General features: G+C 33.7%; 4 protein-coding genes across 4 annotated transcripts; 2 read left to right on the forward strand and 2 right to left on the reverse strand.

Moving 5' to 3' along the window:
• Positions 1 to 121: 121 nt before the first annotated feature.
• LOTGIDRAFT_126473 (hypothetical protein) lies at positions 122 to 3,785 on the reverse strand (the record flags this gene model as incomplete). Its single annotated transcript, XM_009062885.1, has 10 exons — positions 122 to 370; positions 511 to 607; positions 900 to 932; positions 1,099 to 1,265; positions 1,541 to 1,665; positions 1,928 to 2,104; positions 2,291 to 2,588; positions 2,832 to 2,984; positions 3,178 to 3,296; positions 3,629 to 3,785. 10 exons carry the CDS (start codon positions 3,783 to 3,785, stop codon positions 122 to 124), a joined length of 1,575 nt encoding a protein of 524 aa, XP_009061133.1.
• Positions 3,786 to 6,394: 2,609 nt separating this feature from the next.
• Positions 6,395 to 8,136, forward strand: LOTGIDRAFT_165842 (hypothetical protein; the record flags this gene model as incomplete). The annotated part of the gene is made up of 3 exons (XM_009062886.1): positions 6,395 to 6,430; positions 6,519 to 6,548; positions 7,321 to 8,136. 3 exons carry the CDS (start codon positions 6,395 to 6,397, stop codon positions 8,134 to 8,136), a joined length of 882 nt encoding a protein of 293 aa, XP_009061134.1.
• A 1,035-nt stretch (positions 8,137 to 9,171) lies between these two features.
• LOTGIDRAFT_165843 (hypothetical protein) lies at positions 9,172 to 10,786 on the forward strand (the record flags this gene model as incomplete). The annotated part of the gene is made up of 2 exons (XM_009062887.1): positions 9,172 to 9,249; positions 9,926 to 10,786. The coding sequence occupies 2 exons, from the start codon at positions 9,172 to 9,174 to the stop codon at positions 10,784 to 10,786; spliced, it is 939 nt and encodes a 312-aa protein (XP_009061135.1).
• A 4,101-nt stretch (positions 10,787 to 14,887) lies between these two features.
• LOTGIDRAFT_126647 (hypothetical protein) lies at positions 14,888 to 15,535 on the reverse strand (the record flags this gene model as incomplete). The annotated part of the gene is made up of 1 exon (XM_009062888.1): positions 14,888 to 15,535. One exon carries the CDS (start codon positions 15,533 to 15,535, stop codon positions 14,888 to 14,890), a length of 648 nt encoding a protein of 215 aa, XP_009061136.1.
• Between the last annotated feature and the right edge of the window lie 237 nt (positions 15,536 to 15,772).

Here is a 15,772-nt window from a genome sequence, read left to right on the forward strand (position 1 = left end):
TTACACCTGGATAGAAAAAGAAACTTAATTAGACTTAAAGAGCTCTGGCTCCAATGTTTAGAATCTTTCATTTGATGGGGGAAAAAATGATAGTCAGAGGTCTGAAATTTTTATATAATTATTAAATTAATGAGGGATATTTTGCCAGGACAGCAGCAACTAATATTCTTAATGAGAAGCATATAAGTAGATTCTTACCCATTAATCTAAGAGTTAAAGGTTTAGGTTGAGCATTAGCTATCTCAATTCGGAGTAATTCTTTACAAGTATTGTATATAGTTTCCTGGTCCCAGATATAATCAGGTATTGTCTGTGCTCTGGTCTTCACTTCAAATGTTGAGGTTTTTATTTTCAGTGTCACTGTTTTACCCTGCAAGATTTTAATATACTGATATTAAATTTTAGAAAGTACTGGTATGCATCCATCTTCTTGTTAACTAATTGAAAGGAGAGTTTTATTTATTATAAGATAAATGCATATGAATCAAGATGGGCACCATACTGACTCACCTTTAATCCTTCTTCATTTAAATCTTTTGATAATGATTCACTAAGTTCTAAACACTTATCATATAAATCACTTGGGTTACTCATATCTCGAAATGTCCTGCAAATAGCAAATATAACCGAAATATTCAATGTATGCTAAAAAAATATTATCTATAACCACCAAGAATTAGATGTACAAGATGGACATAAAACAACATGATCTTCAGTGATCTGGAAGAAGACAACACCTTTGAAGGCTGGTCAGAGATTAACAAAGAAGCAAGGTTTCTTTATAGAATCTTTGAGCCAATATAACACCTTCAGTTTTTACAGAAAGAGCTGCTGCCCTTTAATCAACAAAGGTTATAAAATATTTTGAAGAAATTGAATGTCCTAAAATATAAGATTACCTTTCAGTACTCATGCTCTTTCTTTCAGAATCTCTAAAATAAAACAAGAAAAAAAATAACTTTTTGAAATCTTCCTACTCAACAAAACCCATTATAAGAATCAAACTAAAGATTTATGCATATACAACAAATGAAAGATTTGTGTCCATCTGGTCTGTTCCTTATACAATAAGGTAAAAAGTAACCTTTGATGCCGTACCTTTCAACAGTAGTAGAACCCAGTCCTAGACAAATTCTCATAAAATAGTGGAATGATATGTCTGAATATAAATGATACAACAATGATCTATGTTGATATAGATCACGACATTTTACTACACCTAGAGCATTCAACATCTGTTCACTGATTTTACCAATACCAGATATCTGTATTAAAAAATAATACATCCTTATTTATCATACTTAATATACAGTTACATGTCCTATTTTTTTAAATTTAAATGGATAAATAACTAAGAATAACAAAACTGTGCAATGAGAAATTTTGCAGTGGTGATAAGTACTTTTTGACATATTTCTATTTCAACTGGTATCTTTAACACTGACTATATACATCCAATCCCAATCTGTACAGATGACAGCAAGGTCACTAAATGACCACATAATTTTGACAAGAGAAAAGGAAAACTTTGTTATAATACCTTTCTAATAGGTAAATCATCTATAAACTCTTTAATAGAATCTCTACAAGCTTGTATTCTATACTGACCATTTGGTTTGTTTTTATCAGAACATACTTTAGCTAACATCATATTGGGTGCAATACCTGAAAAACATTTAAAAATATAACAATACTCAGTATTTTTTCATTAAATAGAATGTAGAATATTGTCGAACCCTCTTATCCATAGATGGGATTCATAGATTGACATGAGAACTTCAATGATCAGAAATCAAAAATGACTGTTTTCATACAAGAGGGGTTGCATGTTTTAGATTATTCAAATGTTTTTTCATTTTTAAAATATTTTTATCTTAACTATGATTGCTTTGTCTCATATCAAAAGGCACATGTTTGATCTAATTACCTGCACTAGCTGTAAGCCTTGTTCTCTGTTCTATTCTACACCTCATTTCATTAACAGCATCCTCTATATCTTTATCAAACAGCTTGACTTCATAGGGTGGATAGGGTTTATTACATACAGGGCAAATCAATAGCATTTCTTTCTCTATTTGCGAAGAGTTCGAAAACTGAGTAGAATCTGGAGTCACAAATTCAATGTCATTGTCACCATTCTCTAAATTTTCATCACTTCCGGGTGAAACAGGACTTTCTTGTATTACAGTTATCTCAGAAGCTCCATCTCCAATTTCTGCACATTTCTCATCAGGAAGGCAGATTTTATTGTCATATATCACAGAGTTACGTAAATTAGAATTCAAATCACACATACACTTAGACTCATCATCCACAGAACAATTTTTAACTAAAAAGGACCTGTCTTTGTCTGAAGAAGTTTCTCTGGTCTTCATATGATCTGTAAAATCTAAATAAGCCTCATCTAAACTTAATGGACAATAGTTCGGATCATAGTCTACCATTATAGCTCTGATTTCTTTACTGACGGCTGAATATTTTTCCTGATTTGATTTCACCAATATAAGATTAGGACACAGTTTTAAACCAATGAATCCAGGCATTGCAGCTCTGACACCAAATTTCCTTGCCAGATAATTAGATGTTGACTGAAAAAAAAGGAGACATGTTCAAAAAATATCTGAAGAAGTTGGTTATGCAACCATTTGCAAAATTTCCTTGTTTACAACCAGCTTTCTGGGAAAGATCACTGTCACGGAGGATCTGTGATCTATAAAAGCCAGAAAACACCCCTAGTACCATTTTGTCCCCTTTTCACATTTCACGGATTCTGATCATGAACTATTACACTGTTTAATTCTCATACTCCTGAGACAAATACAAATATTTACCAGCATTCCCATCCCCCCTACAGCCATTGGTTTATATCTTAAACTTGGATTATCTCTCATCTCTACAGCAGCATAGAAAGCATCCATATCAACATGTACAATATATCGACTTAAATCAAACAAACTCTCTAGCTCTGATAGCAAACCATCAGCCTGAAAAAACAATTATGAATGCAAAAAAGAAATCTCTTTTGACAAAACCCTACAATTGAGTCAAAGTTAAAAAGGTATATATACCTATGAATCAGGATTTTATTTCATTTAAATATCAAATTCATTTCACAAGTTAAAATTGTCATTCCTTATTAAAGGGGGGTAACCCTTCTTTAATTTCAAAATTGTAAACCTGTTTTAAACCATGTTGTAATTGTTCTGCGGTTATTTTCTCCATTCTTCTTTTCTGTTCTTCAATTCGTTCTTTCACTTGTTCTTCCTTCTTCTTTTCATTTTCGAAATATTTTGATCCTAGACAAATAAAGAGACACATATGTAACAAAATCGAGTTGCACAAGATAACACATGTGATGTTATTTTCACATCAGTTTTAGGTACAGTCTCAATAGGTGGATATGAGATACACAACCGATAAGAATTCATCCTTCTTTCACTTCATGTACATATCATAACCATAAAAATTTCATCAAAAGTAATGTGTTCTTACCCTGAAAGTGTCTAGGCTCCATACAATCATACTGGGTGACCATGTCAGGCCCGTAGTTGAGCCCCCCTTCCTCTGAGACCCTGGGCTACCTCTGGGCCTGGGTTATGTTACCAAGGATAGACAAACACATATTTACCTTTCGATGCTTCATAAATGATCTGGTTGATCTTTGCCTTATCTAATCCCTCCATTCCTGCTTTATGATCATTTAACTCCATCCTTGTCATTAGAGATGAGGGCTTGGATACACTATCTGATTTCTGTTTACTAGTATCAGGGCTATCAGTGTTCATCTTATCATCTGTCGGATTACCTAAAAATGAAAAAAAAAAAATGGACTTGAGTTCTTACAATTACTATTTGATAGAAAACTTTACCATAGAATTTGTTTCAACAATACTGACCAAACTTTCACACTGTTTTTAAGGACGAAATTCTCCCTATATTTCTAGCCTATATCATTTAGGCCTAATAGCATAGTTCACTGAGCAACTGTGGCTCTCTCTGAATTGTTTAAATAAATTACAAGTCTAAGGTTGTAATATCTGATTGACCACAAGTATAATATTCATACCATTAGACATGGAATTACCAGTTCTGGGTGGAGCTGTTTCTCTGGGATTTTCAGAATACACAGGTTGATCCCAGTTAGTGTCATTCCAATCTTCCTCATCGCTTACATGCATTTCACTTGCATTCATAGTTCTTTTTTAGGTGATAGAATTTACTGCAACAGAAATGAACATCATCAACTTTGAGGCAGTTTGTTATCAACATGGCCATAAATGTATAAGCTTATACAGTGAGCTTAGCTTTATTTGGTCTAACTGACATGTGAAAGAAAGTGCCTGAACTATAATGACTTAACCCTATTTGACTATTTGAGTTAAAATCGAATTCGTTACATGTTCTCTCCAAAAGAGTAGGCCAAAAGTTGTGAGTTGACATTTCATAGACACCAAACTAAACGATCGTTGGATCACTTGCGACTTAAAACCTAAATTATCAGTGATCAATCAATGAGAAACAGTCATGATGAAAAATGAACTAAAAATAGAATAAACCGAACAGTGACAGTAATCATATCTATTGATTCTTCACTATTTTTCAACTTCTATAGATCTATATAAACAATGCACAACGGTTATCTTGCACAACTCTGTGTTTTCTTGATGTGGTGTGACTAAAGTCTGCAAACAATACTAAACAATCATAAACAGTCATAGCCATGTAACACAAAATATAGCTATTTATAAAAGAGTAAAATATGGTATGTAGGCTATAAAGTCACTTGGAGAAAACCTTGGCCAAAAATCAACATGGACAATTACAACAGTATTGCTAGTGCTTTCAATTAGGTTCTCTCTTTAAGAATTCAAGACATTGTGGATATCTGTATACCTCTAAGGGAATAATCCAAAACGGTCTCCTTACAAAAGAATTTCGCATCTCCACAGAGCTATTTTGCTTTAGATTAATAAAAAGCTAAGCTAGTGCTATTACTTATTTCATTACATCTTTGCATTTAAGGTCAACAATAACAATTAACATTCTAGATATTCCACAACAATAGCAATTTCCTTTCTTAGTATAGTAATAGTCACTTTTACTGAAGAAATTCCCAATGTAAGTTTGACAGCTTAAGAACAATCAATTTACATTAATTTAGTCAGCAATTACTTTCAACATCATCTGATCTAGTTAGTTAGTCCTACATTGAAAAATATTGAAAATCTTGTTTTAACTACGGTATGTTAAATGTTCTCTTAGTGAAAAATTTATAATTCAAAACAGAATTATACCAATTTGAATACCTCCTTAAAAAATTTTAACGCTAGCTGACATTTTGAAAAGAACTTTGCAGTATAAAGTTGTTTTTTTTTCAAGCCTTTGGAATAAGAGCGAAGTGAAGTCATGTGCCTGGAAGATGTGATAATATACTTATTATATATAACTTAGTTTTCTACACCCCAAATTTAGTAAATGTAGAAAATACATGGCGTTTCTCATGAGCACAGTTCGTGTCCAAACGAATAGGCTAATGGAATACTTCGTATACATTTAAACGAAGGCTTCTATTATACCCCATGCAATGCCTTTGCCAATAACTATATTCATTTTCTTATCGCCTTGGTAACATATTTCTTGCTTCAGAAACTTTATTTTAGGAACAAAACTTCACCGCCAGATACGATATTTGATCTGATTTGTTTAAAGTGACGGTTAGTGTAATTAAAGAATCGTGTTAAATTAAATGAACCATCTGATAGTTATGGCGAACACAACAACTGGTACCAATTACTCTCAAAAATTTGTGGATAGCTCTCTCGCGTCAGTGACACATCCATCCAGTGTTTACAAGGCACATTCAAACATCTATTCATTAAACATGTTAAACTGTCGAATAATCCATAAATTGGACTAATAATTGAGAATATTCATCTATAGTATTGATTTAATTCAATCTGTTTTGTGTACATACAAAAAGAACTTTTAAGTAAAATACGCACTTTATCTCTTTATCTTATAGTTTATCTATCAGGCAATAAAATAAATATGGTTTCTCAATTACATTACGAAATAAAACTGAAGTAAATGTAACAAACAACAAATTAGTCTTGGGAATTTCAGGAACGCTGTTTTAATTTATCCTTTATCCTTATCATTTCAATGGGTTACTTTAACGGTAGAATTGGTTTTGGCACAGGTGGCAAAACAGTTATAATTTGTGTTAGAAAGTTAGTTTTTACAACCCAATTTGAAGTTGCAGCACTCAGAAAGTTTGGCGTAATGTAGACAACATAATCGTTATTTGATATCTTGCACCCATGTTACAACCGTCAAATTTCAAGAGGCAGATAATTGGAACAGTCTAAAAACTTTTAGAAGTTATTTCAGAAAAATGGCTGCTAGATTTTCTTCACATAACAACGATACGGTAGGTTGTTTTATGATTATGGTTTGCATCTTAGGGTGATTAATGATAACTGTTTACTTTGATTGTATTGTGTTTTGTTCTATTTCAGATGGACAATGATTCCTTAGCAGATTTTATGGTAAGCGAAAATTTTCTTTGTTTACCACAACGAACGACAAAGGGAATAACCCGGTCAATTTGGCGTCTACTGTTTTTATTTACAATTTATTGCAAATCAGGGTTAACCATTTCCGTACATCTAATGGTACTTTGGTATATTTCAAGTAGTCTTATCAAAAGCAATGTACATGTACAAATTATCACATGGAATACAATTTGGTATGTAGATAAGGTGTGTTTTCGTGGAAAAGAAACAATAAGCATGGACAGAAGGCATTCTATCAGAATTAGGTTTTTTTTAGTACAGTCAAACGTATAAAGCAAGCGGTCAGGGGAATTCTCTTTTGTGGCTGTGGCTGTTTACTGAAAGGCCAGACTGTTTGTCAAGTTTGATTCCCAACATGTTGCCAAATTATCTTGATGCTTACACAATCCTAAACTATCTCTGCGATAAGTTTTAACGACATGTATCGAAGTCGAAGCTCATAACCGTGAATCGTAAATGTTACTTTTTTTGTTAGCAGATATTCAACGAAAACGATTCTATCAGTGAACTTGAAGAGTCCAAGAGAAATTTAGTTGGTTATCTGGAGGTGGTCATTGCTATTTTACTCCTTGTGTGTAACCTGTTTATAGTATGTGTGATTCTTGCATCAAAGAAACTCAGAAACTCATCAAAGCATCTTCTAATTTTGAATCTCAGCTTTGTGGACTTAATCAAGATCTTTGCCTTAATATTAAATGTGTATATGATGTTTGGAAGCAAGCTGTCTTATGAATGTGATCTTCAGTATATTTCACTTTTGATTACTGATTTGACAACTGCATTAAGTGGTGCCTTCATATTCCTGTTACACATTGACTATCTGGCTTTCAACAACACCACGTCGATATATCCTGGTAAACGACTTATTGGTCCAGTTCTACTCTCGTTCTTCTGCTATATCATCACGGGAGCAATGTTAGTCCCACTTTACGTCCTTCATTTGCAGCCAGAAACTTACGATATATCAACCGGAAACTGTTGGCCATTTAACAGAGAAGGTACTTTCTTGCTGTACGAAGCTTTGTCTGTGGTTCCCCACTGCCTGTTGATTCTAGTGTCTGGTGGAATGACAATCGGTGCCTACATATCCCGATCTTATTTGTTGAACATATCCAAGGAACTAAATCTTGTACGTCGTCCAGTAGATCTGAATCTAGCAGGTGCCCTGACAGTACTTCTACACTGTGTACCATATCTTTACAGTATTGTCAATAAACTCGTCTGTGTCTGTCTTCAATGTTCTGAAATGACCGGATTAGATATTCTCATACCTTTACTGCCTTTCTTTAAATGTGTTATCCTTCCCTTTGTTTGGCTCTTCTGTCCAGACTTCAGAACTGCACTCAGTTTGTGCTGCACAAAACGTCAAAAGAGAGTTACCATAAAACTTCCTGCAGAAATTGAAAACAACAGGATTGAAAATCACACAAATGAGACAAATAATTCTAAATCTCCGAAGCTGAAAACTAAGGCAGAACCAACACCACCAGCTATCCCAGAATCTGAAGTCATCGAATCTATTCCGGATGAAAACAATGAAGAAAAGGTTTTGATGGTTTAGGGTTTTGAATGTGATTTAAACTGTTGAAATACTCTGATGAATTCTCTACTATCTCGGATCAAAAAAGACTGTTGAGATTTCATTAATGTACTTTTTTTTTTATTTTTGAATCTGAATTAAAAGCGGATTGCATTATCTGATGACCAATTATTATACCTTTTATACCATGTTGATGTTGTTAGATTATGATAAACGTGTAGCTCATTAGTTATTAGTTTGTAATAAATATGTATTCTCTCGAGTCGTCTGTCAAAATAATTATCTAATGATGCAGAAACCACGTAGGGCTTATATATTTGTTAACCGTTAAAAGTTAATTTTATGGTTCAATCACAAATGATCATGGTTGTATTCATGTATACTAGTTTTAACCTTATACAAAACTGTAATGTACTGCAGTAGACAATGTCAGTACTTGATCTGAGCTTCCTTAATTGCAGACTAAACTACCCCGTCTTCGCCTTGCACAATCATGTCTTGCATTAAAGCCGCTAGCAATTAAATTTCGTGAATTTTATTGAGCTTTCATTCAAATTGATGTGGATGAATTTCAATGTAAAAGACTATTGGAAATGTCATATTTTAATGTCAATATAATATAACCTTTGATTTGCTCCACCATAATAACTTAATAGGGTGAAAGTGGGGCATTTATATTCATTGCTTCTAAATTTGGTTTGTAAAGTGTCTCACTGGTTATCAGTACAAACCAGTAGAAGGAGCAGTGGATAGTGCTGGAATAACATTGGAAGTAAGTAAATTTCTTTAATAACTTGCTTGTGGCCATTATTGTGTTGAACTGCGCCTAACAGACATAAAATGATGTATTGTAGGCACGGTAATGTATGGTAGAATCCTTTAAGAACATCATTGATTATGCGTCCATGTCTTACACATTCGAGACGTATCCATACCACATTATGGTCTCCGATCACATAGCTCTCTATTAGATCCTCAGCTTCCACTTCTCAATTGTACTTTGACATCTTTCTTTGTAGTTGATGGTAAGGTGGGTTATACGATAGGCACACAATCATGGAAGGTCTGTCACTACTAAACGTCACTTATGATGAGGAAGATTATTACACGCATGAAGATTCAAACTACCCTGAGGTAAATGATATTATTAGTACTTAATGCACTGTTAATCCAGTCTGTAGAGTAGAACTACATTTATTTGTATCTATTCCATACCATTCCATTTGGTTACTTTTCTGTTTGAATTTCTTTTTGCGGTGCAACTCGGTTTTATCACTTCCAGATAATCCCTTTACTAGAAATAATTTTTCACGTATTAGTTTGCGGCAACTCGGGGGTCCTCAACACTTTCGTGTAATCTACAATATTTATAAAACAGAAGAGAAACTGTGCTTGTAATTTGGCTGCTAAATTCCTGAATGCGGGTAAAGTTAACAAAGTGCCTTAGTTGATTTAAACAACCATTGATTGGAGATTATGACAGGTTTACTTTCATTTCAGACCGGCATAGGTCGAGATAATACCTTCCGATTTTTCAACCCGGTTTCCCCCTGTCAGTAATGCAGGTGCGAGGGGCTGAAAAAGCGTCTAGTCGTTCGGATGGGACAATAAACCGAGTCCCCGTGTGCTACAGGCTGTGCACGTTAAAGATCCCTCGACAGTTGGAAATCGAAAAAGAGCAGGCTAATGCCGCTTTCCTGGCAAAATTTCCCTCATTGCACCCTGCATGGCGTCGCCCGTCTTCATTAGCCGGCATGGTGCAGAAAAGTAGGACGTAAAACTCCATTCATTTCATTTCATTTCATTTTAGAAAATCAGTACGATATTGGTGGATGTCATTGTGTACTCGATTACTGCTATTGGTGCCATCTTTAACTTAGGATCCTTTATTACAATACTGGTAACAAAGAAAATGACAAGTTCACCGAAATATATCATCATAATGAATATGAACATTGTATTTCTGGTGATGGGTTTGTTTGTTATAACTGGTGAACACAGAACAGCCGAGAATGGTAACTGCAGTCTGTATTATCATGCAGTCCTTTTTGAGTACCTAGCTGTAGGTTCCATCTTGTCTTTGAGTGTGCTTTTGAATATTGATTATATCATGAGAATTGTCAAAAACAAATTTTACGAAACCAACAAGAAGTATGTTCTGTTTGCTGTTTTACTGTTGTTGGTATACGTTATTAATGCTTTACTTATTGTTCCTTATTACATTGAAAAGTATTCGATTCAAGAACGTGAAGTTGGGTATGCCCGCACAAAGAAATTTTGTGCAGTGGTATTTCCAAGTGTGCACGATTTGATGATTTTGACGTTACTTTGCTCAGTTCCTCAATCTATTTTTGTCATCATCACATTAATCTTGTCAATCATCGTATTTTCGGGATACAAGAAATCCCAGATTAACACCCCTACCCCCACTGAGTTCATTGTCATTGATATTATATTACTGCTTTTCTGTATCATTCCACCTGTAGCTTCTCTGTTGAACAACAGTTCGTCACTGTATGTATTCCTGATTGTATGGGTTCTACCTTTTTTCATGACAATTATTGTACCATTGCTTTGGCTCATTGATAATGAATATCGCCAGGCCGTCAAGGATTTATTGTGTTGTCGATGTCGTAAAAATAAAGATGCCGATTCTTATGAAATGATGTAAGAAATTAACGGTTTGCCCCTGACTGTAAAATAAATTTGTTGAAATTTCTCTCGTCAGCTATGAAAAACATAGAGAACGTGTGAGGTCAAATTTTAAGATTGTTGCAATTGAATTGTAGTAGATTTTCAAAGAAAATGTTTGTCAATTTATCAGAAAATGTAGTCAATTTATCAGAAAATGTAGTCAATTTATCAGAAAATGTAGTCAATTTATCAGAAAATGTAGTCAATTTATCAGAAAATGTAGTCAATTTATCAGAAAATGTAGTCAATTTATTTGAAAATGCAATCGGGTAAAGTGATGTATCTGGAAGTCCACTTTTTCCGCAAATCAGAAATTATGGTGAATTTATCTGAAATCATGGTCAGCGTATCTAGAATCTTGGAGCTATACTTTAATTGTTATATTTTGGAGGTATTTTCTATTAAATGCTATTAGGGTATGTTTTTAAATCAAGTTGTATTTGACATATTTGTGTTTTTTGTAAATAATAATAACGTTGATCTATTGTTGATTACTAATTTATTTTAGTATATTATATTGTTTATGTATATAAAATATTTAATCCCTTTGTATTTCCCTTTCCACGTCAAATATTAAGATGTTTAAAACAACACTTTCCCTATTCCAATTTGTTAATCTACGGGACATAATGTGCAATAATATGTATTATACAATTAATGTTTGTGTATCTTAATAAATATTGTAAAAAAAACAGAATTAAGTTTGGGTCTTATTTCAAAGAAATTACTTGAAATTCAGTAACTGGTTCCTTTTTCAGGTTTCTGAAAGTAGATCTTGATGCTTTGTGTGTACTTCGTATAATTCAGTACCGATGTACTTGCTGCATGGCCAAGATTTTAGGACTGGACACCTTTGTGTAAGGATCTGTTACCAATTATCCAGGATTTTTTTTAACCTTTTTATGCAGAAATTATTTGAAATTGTCAGTCATCTCGGTGTGGTTTAACGCCTCTCTGTACAGTTTTATAGTTTCAAGCAAAGGTCCGGACGAACAGGAAATCAGCCATTACTACAGCATTTGTTGATGGTATTTATCCATAAAAGAATGTAAAAAGCCTGTCATTATCATACGACCCTGTAATATTTATATAGTTTATAGCTTAACATTTACAATTCAACTGACTTGGTAATTGGTCAATTACATCTTCAATTATTCTCCTAAATAATTCCATAACAATTTGTGTATTATAAACAAGGGATTCAGCTTATCGTGTCGACCATCACATGTTCGTATATGTAGGCGGTAAGTCTTTTTATTTTATACCCGCGTACTGCTGATTGTATTTGGGGAAGGGGTGCATCGAGCAAGCAATTGCAATGTTGCTATCCTTCAGATTATCTCTAATTATTTTTTTTTAGCAACACATGTCCCACAAGGTTCAGAAAAGTAGAAACTCCATTCATTTCATTTCATTTAGCAACACAAGAATCCACTCTATGGAGTTTTTTGTCTACTAACTCATATATAGCTCATAGTGGAATAATGCTATTTTCTTACGTCATTGTATAATCATTTTACTGCTATCGTATATTATATTATATTTCATCGATAGGGTCACTTTCGTGGAAGATAATCATACACACACTTTATAAGTAATGGATCATTCTGACCGAAAGGTGGGTACCAGTGTACTTATATTTAATTCATAGTACCCACATTAATACATTTGATTTGGACCTTTAATGAATGAAGAAATAACATATATTTAACTACATATAGTAATCTTCACAAGCATTTCAAAAGAGTGGCGCAACCAACAAGCTTGGAATAATTTCAGTCATTACTTCACGCTACAAGCTACCACGATATACCTTTCTAATGAGGCTGACCCGCCTTTGCCCAACCCCAAATCTCCTCCCAACCGAATTTTGAATTCCTTATCAATTTACATATGGCAAGAAAAGCTCGAGAGCCCCCTCGGCAATTCTGTGGCCACATAGTCTCCTTATCTCCCACTCGCCCACCCCAACGCCACTGAAGTCATTTCGTATGACCTTATTTATGTTTCAGCTACAATATGATTTTTATGGTGATCCCGATTTTGAAGATATTGGTGTTTCAATACGACTGATAATTCTGCTGATTTTCCAGATTTCTTTGATAGTCTTTAACCTAGGCTCAATATTAGTCATATTGTCTTCTGAAAAACTACGAAAATTACCCAAATATGTCTTGATAATTAACATTTGTATCGTTTGTTTGGTTCAAGCATTATTCTTGCTTTCGGTGTTCTTACTGGTACAATTTTATGATTACATATTACAAGATTATTGCTATATTCATTATTTTACATATTTGCTAGGTTTCTTATGTATAACACTTATTGTCTCATTTTGTGCAGCAGTTAACACAGAATATATAACAAGAACCAAATCACCAGGATCTTTTGAAGGTTCCAGACAATATTATGTTGTAGCAATCGTAATAATTTTATGTTACTTTGTCAATATTGTTGTATTAACGCCTATTTTTCATATTTTCGTTAAGCGTTTGATTTATGATTTTCATGGAAAAGAAGTTTGTTCGTATATGATTTTGAATGATAAACACAGATTTATGCTGTTTGCTTTGGCTTCAATTCCTCACAGCACCTGGGCATTTATCTCTGCTATTGCCGTCGTCGTTTATTACGTACGGTATAAACTTTGTCGCAATATTTATATACCTCACGATATTGTAACAGCCACTATAGTCATTTTTGGATTGTGCTTTTTGCCAGTGCTGATAGATTTTTGCGTGGATGATATCAGTTCAGTGGTTGGTATAAAGATATTACGATTAGCTCCCTTGTCAATTGGTTTCTTTCTGCCATTTATTTGGATGATGAATCCAATATATCGACAAGCTGTGAAAGATTTTATTACTTGTAATTGCTGTAAACCTAATCTAACCAGCTCTTATGAACTTGTGGGTCACCAAAGAGTATGATAATTGTATTTAAAAGGATATTAACCTTATAACTTTATATTTATTAAAACATACAATCAATCAAGTTGTGTTGTTCAAAACGACCACCTCATTTTTCAGCAAGGTCTGTTATTCTTTAAGACACCTCGTGGAAACTGCAATGCCACCTATCAAAACTTGCAGGTTACAGACAGAATGCTTGAGCTGCCACCCAAAAGACTTCAGCCACTGCCAATCAAGACTAGGATGTTGAAACACATGCAACATTATTTGGGGGAAACTCGGGGGGGGGGGGGGGGTTTATTGGGTTCAACATTTTAATGGTCAAACATAAAAGGTGATCAAAGCTTTGCCAGTGAAAAGACATGATAAAATTGCAGCAGGGTTTGTTTATATATAAAGGGACATAACTATAAATAAAAGCCATCTTTAATTTACAATTTTACAAGTACTGTACAAGTTTCAGATCAATCATTTCACATAGCAATTTACCATTGCCATCCTGGAGGTTTTCTACACACTTCAGTTTATTGGGTTCAACATTTTAATGGTCAAACATAAAAGGTGATCAAAGCTTTGCCAGTGAAAAGACATGATAAAATTGCAGCAGGGTTTGTTTATATATAAAGGGACATAACTATAAATAAAAGCCATCTTTAATTTACAATTTTACAAGTACTGTACAAGTTTCAGATCAATCATTTCACATAGCAATTTACCATTGCCATCCTGGAGGTTTTCTACACACTTCAGTTTATTGGGTTCAACATTTTAATGGTCAAACATAAAAGGTGATCAAAGCTTTGCCAGTGAAAAGACATGATAAAATTGCAGCAGGGTTTGTTTATATATAAAGGGACATAACTATAAATAAAAGCCATCTTTAATTTACAATTTTACAAGTACTGTACAAGTTTCAGATCAATCATTTCACATAGCAATTTACCATTGCCATCCTGGAGGTTTTCTACACACTTCAGTTTATTGGGTTCAACATTTTAATGGTCAAACATAAAAGGTGATCAAAGCTTTGCCAGTGAAAAGACATGATAAAATTGCAGCAGGGTTTGTTTATATATAAAGGGACATAACTATAAATAAAAGCCATCTTTAATTTACAATTTTACAAGTACTGTACAAGTTTCAGATCAATCATTTCACATAGCAATTTACCATTGCCATCCTGGAGGTTTTCTACACACTTCAGATCCCAGAATTGTAATATCCTCTAAGTGCTTAGCTGGTATGTTAGAGCTCATTTGAGGCATTTCATTATGAAACAATGGATGTATGGTAACGAATAAGGCTGGTCTTGTATGTTTATATTTCGAAGACAAAGACTTCTGTAGAGATCTACATGAACTTAAAGTAGATCCAGTGAATAACTGCAGCACTATTAATGATGACACATCTTCTACAAAACTCGTCACACCATCAGAGTCAAAACTCCCATTTTTAGACAAAATACACAATCTTTCTAAATGTTTACAAGAGGTACAAGCTGAGAAAAATGTTTGATCTAATTTCATATGTGGTTGTTCTAAACGAAAGTCTAGAAGATTTTTAAAATGTGGTAATGCTGAACACAATGAAAGCATGTAGCTACAATTGCCATTTAGTCCTAGATAAGCAATATACAATTGTTGAAGATTGATACAACCTTTGGCTATAGCAATTAAACTATGACCCTTTAATATTCCATGTAAACCAGACAACTGCAGATACTTTAAATTCTTCCACTGACTAATACACAATATATCCTCATCACGCACACGAAATGATGAACATGCTTGGTAATGGAATGTTTTTGGATGCATACCAAAATATTTATTGAAACCTGATCTAAAGTCAGCACCAATCAATTCAAAGTTTTCAACATCAGCACAAAGCGGAATAAGAGTTGTTTCTTTGGGGTTTAAAGTAGCAGTATTTAAAATCTTTTCACATTCATCAACAGATGTAGAACCAGTTTGATTCGATAACACATCAAATCCCACTCTTCGCTTCTTTCCAAAATTATTACTGAAATCACAGGCAGAAGCAGATCTTTTACC

Source organism: Lottia gigantea (assembly GCF_000327385.1).
Source record: "Lottia gigantea unplaced genomic scaffold LOTGIsca_54, whole genome shotgun sequence".
NCBI lineage: Eukaryota > Metazoa > Mollusca > Gastropoda > Lottiidae > Lottia > Lottia gigantea.